Below are 4,224 nucleotides of genomic sequence, written 5' to 3'. Positions count from 1 at the left end.
CACTGCTGCTGCTCAGTCCTGCAGGGATCCTCCTCCTCCTCTGACTGGATGTGACTCTCTCATATCTCACATGCGAGCTGCACAAACAAGCGGTAAGTATTCTCATCTACTGATGTTTTCACCTTTCAGCTTCAGTTGGAAAAGACAGAAGTAGATATGAGGTAGTACTTATTGTGTGTGTGTGTGTGTGTGTGTGTGTGCATGGGGGGGGGGGGGGGGGGGGGGGGGGGGGGCAGCCTTTCATAGTTTATTCCATTAATGAAATTGATCGTTTTTTACCCTCCCCCTGCCTTGTAAAGTGTAATTTAATTTTAGGGGTCACATTCAACCGCATTCCATTTAAATCTATATACATATTTGGTCCATCCTAATTGTTTTGGTTTGTTTTGGTGCAAATAGATATGAATGCATTGGGGGAAAGAAAAAGAAGTACAATTTATAACATTCTGTCTTGTAAAATCTATTGAAATGCCTCAAAACGAAGCCGTCTGTTTGTGGCGTTTCAGCATATTTACCCTCATAGTGTGGATTTCATGCTGATGATATTTTTGGGGTATAAAATGGTAATAAGTCACTGCTGCTGCTTACTAAAACATCCAAATCTCTGACACGGCAATTAACATAAACTTTTACTGTCAAATCCCATTCGCTATTTTCTGTTATTCTTACATTTCACGAAGTCGCACTGTTTGCAGACTGGACCGTCTGCTGGTTGTTGTCACCCTGGTTTCGGTTATTATGATGGTCACATCTGTTGAACTCTGCATATTGAATGCAGGAAGGTGTGAACTAATCCAGACATTATATAATCACTCCAGGTAGACACAACCACAAAACCTTGGGGGACCCGTCCAGCTCTTGTCCTGCCTTCGAAGTGGACTCACGCGCTCTGGATCTTCCCACTCCATCATGGTCCTGTGTGAGGATGGCGAGTGCAGCGTCTGCCTGCTGCCGTACTCCCGGCTGGACCGGGTCCCGCGAGTCCTCCACTGCAGACACACCTTCTGCGAGCCGTGCCTGGAGACCCTGTCTCAGGCCAGGATTGGGATGCTGACCGTGCGCTGCCCGCTTTGCCGCCGGGTGACCTGCATGGGCCTCGGCCTGAGCCTGCAAGAAGCCCTGTGGGTCGACAGCGAACGGTGGGACCAGATACCCGAGGACGTGGAGGCGGAGGCCGGAGCAGAGGAGGAGGGAGAGGAGGACGGGTGTCGGCTCAAGGCCGAGGAGGAGGGGACGCAGGCCAAACAGCAGCCGTCGGCACGAGCAGAATGGTGGGTGGTCTCTGTAGTGGAATGATCTTTTACTGTGTTTTGTCTGCAAAGCAGAACCCTTTAACATTCAGGACAAATCAAGCCTCTGTACGCATGATGGTGCTTTTCTTCTTCCAGTAACACGATGTGTTCTCCTCAGTGCTTCCTCCAGGTCGACCAGAGCGAAGCTCAAGCTGCCCGCCTTCCTGAAGAGGCTGAGTCTGACCAGGCAGCACCAGGAGAGGATCGTCCCCGGCAGCAACGTGTAATAAGCTCGCACTTCACAAAACCAACAGGGGAGTCGGCGAGAATGAGGACTGACGTTTCTCTTTTTCTGAAGGGAAATGAAATCGTGGCGCAGGCTTCCGGCTGAGGAGACGGTCTGAACACCGGAGAACATCTCAGGAGGCTGTTTCAAGGAAACCCGGGTTCAGCTTGCGAGGACAAGTTGTGACCAATGAGGGCCGCGGATCCATTTGTATCCCCGGGAAGACCCTGTTTTGTCCTTGCCAAAGCCGCCCCCCTGTCCCCCTGCGCCCCCCCACCCTCCCCATTATTTATTGTGGGCTTAATTCTCCCAGCTGGTGCTGTGGGATTCAGTTCAGCTGTCCCAGTGGGGCGAACACCCCCCAAGACAACCCTCAGAACAGATGGTCTGCTCTGCGTTTCATCCACTGAACCTAACTTATTGTTCTCTTTATTTATACCAGCTAGTCAACAGAGTATTTAATAAAAAGTATTTTTCAAATGATTCAGCGTCTCTGTTACTCTATAATGGTGTTTTGAGAAACGACCGTGTTCGTCCTTTTTGACACTTCCAAGTATTTCAGTTGACTTGCCTAGAAAAAGTGAACGCAGGAGATCTCTGGATCAGATAATGTGAATATTACTCGTGTGTATGCAACAAAAACTCGGCCACAAAGGAGTCGCTGAACCATGTAAGAGGATTATAAACTTCACTCATTGGAGCATCTGGCGAGTGTTTCACGTTGGAGAAATATCAGAAAAGTGGATCATCAGTTTCATTGTGTTCAACTTATTTAAAAAAAAATAACAAAACCCACCACGTGTCGCAGGGAGATCTTAAAGGGGTTAACTCCCAGTCTGAGGTCTCAGCCGTATCCAGGTCATTGTTCTCCCAGCGTGTGTGGAAACACAGGGGAGGCGGCGAGGCGTCCGTTAGTCGTCACACTGGTTTGGTTCCCTCCCTGAAGCTGCAGTATTCTCAGCTCCCTCAGTGAGCGGCGTGAAACCAGACCTGACAGAACGGGCCTCAGCAGAACCAGAACCGACCGACAAACACAAGCAGAGTGACGGAAATGGAAAAGTCTGGTTTGGCAATTTCCCGGCTGGCATTGCATCAAGCCGCTGCTCAAACCTGCCGCGCCGCAAAATCTGCGACGCTTTCCTCACGGAGGCTTTGACAGTCAAAGAATTCAGTTTTAAGAGTCTCGTGTTTTAATGGAAGGAGTTGGTGTGTCGCTCAGATCGTCTGCGTCTCCCTCAGGTTCAGCTGGAGGAGATGTGAGGCGGCTCAAAGTGGTCGATCCAAAGAGCTCGTGTCTGTTTAAAATAGAAATCCAGGGGTGGTTTGATGAAGCCAGGTTGTTTTTAAGAGTCTTTCCTCTGGGGTATTGTTCACTAAAACAACAACTCCAATACCTAACTCTGTTATCGACTTTTTAAAGTCAGTCTGGAACAAAACACAAGTAAATGTTGTTTATGTGCAATAAAGATATGTTGGAAAGTGTAAAACTGACTGAAATTCCCACTGGACAATCAGGTTTAACTGAGCCTAGTTTCTCTTCACAAGTTTGTTTATTGATATTTTTTGTTGTCGTTACCATTACTAATACTGAAGAAGAGGTTTTGCTTCCCATAAAAAACAAGCAGATTTTAGATAAATGAATAGAACCATGTACAGTTGTGTAGTGAAGTACACAGCTGTGGTTTGTTTTGGTCAAACACATTAAGGTGGAAGTTGTTGAAACAGAGGCCACAAGAATGTTTTAATCTTTGAAACAAAAACGTGTTGCAACATCATTTCCTCACTGGTGTCGAAGCCATCGCCTGTGTGTGTGTGTGTGTGTGTGTGTGTGTGTGTGTGTGTGTGTGTGTGTGTGTGTGTGTGTGTGTGTGTGTGTGTGTGTGTGTGTGTGTGTGTGTGTGTGTGTGTGTGTGTAAACCTGACTCACAGTAAACAAAACGCCACTGTAACACTTGAAACTGGAAAACAACCAGGAAAATGATGTCTAAAGAAAAGCCACTCGCTCGTAATGAACCATCAACATGATATTATAAAGAGAGTAGTACACACAGTAATAATATGTATATATGAATATTCTGCTCGTCTGTTTTGTTTTTATTTGCCGACACGAAGCGATTTGCAGTAAAGCATCGATAACAAATAAACGACAAAGAAAAACTGTTTTAATCTGTGGCCGTTAATTCTTATTATTTTAGATTTGTTCACTCAGCTTCTATTCTTTTACAGGTTTAACTTACATAGTTTAAATAAATATATTAGTCAAAAGTCCTTTTATTTTGATTTCCCAATGCTGAGACTCAATGTGTCATTTTGTTAATTGTTCAATATCAAGATGATCTTTATTCTGTATTCAACCTTCTTCAGCAGCATCATTTCTTCTTCACACGGTGGCTGTCGGTAAAGCGCACACGCTTCGTTTTTAGTTTTATTCTGACATTAAAGTTCCACCTCACTGTCGTCTCTACTCTTGAGGTTCTGTCTTTTCCACTAATGTTTTGTAAACTCTAAATAACATGTAATGAGATCGTTCCTATTTAATGCTTAAACTTTGACCAGCAGAAACCTGGAGTCTTCCTCCTCTTCTTCTTCTTCTTCTGCACCATCGCTGGAAACACAGGAAGTTTGAATTTGTAAAGTAGGAATTCCCATGGGGAAAGTGGGAATGTGAATAACGAGGTAAAAACAAGGCGCATCATGCAGGAGTTT

General features: G+C 45.5%; 1 protein-coding gene across 1 annotated transcript; it reads left to right on the top strand.

Annotated features, from left to right (window-relative positions):
- LOC308116102 (uncharacterized protein) lies at positions 1–2,000 on the top strand. Its single transcript, XM_080474092.1, has 4 exons — positions 1–92; positions 819–1,271; positions 1,411–1,515; positions 1,591–2,000. Exons 2-4 carry the CDS (start codon positions 910–912, stop codon positions 1,634–1,636), a joined length of 513 nt encoding a protein of 170 aa, XP_080330218.1. The 5' UTR covers positions 1–92; positions 819–909; the 3' UTR covers positions 1,637–2,000.
- Positions 2,001–4,224: the final 2,224 nt, after the last annotated feature.

The sequence above is a fragment of the Lipophrys pholis genome, assembly GCF_963383615.2.
Source record: "Lipophrys pholis genome assembly, chromosome: 10".
In the NCBI taxonomy this organism is placed as follows: Eukaryota; Metazoa; Chordata; class Actinopteri; order Blenniiformes; family Blenniidae; genus Lipophrys; species Lipophrys pholis.
This window is presented reverse-complemented; position numbering and strand designations above follow the sequence as displayed.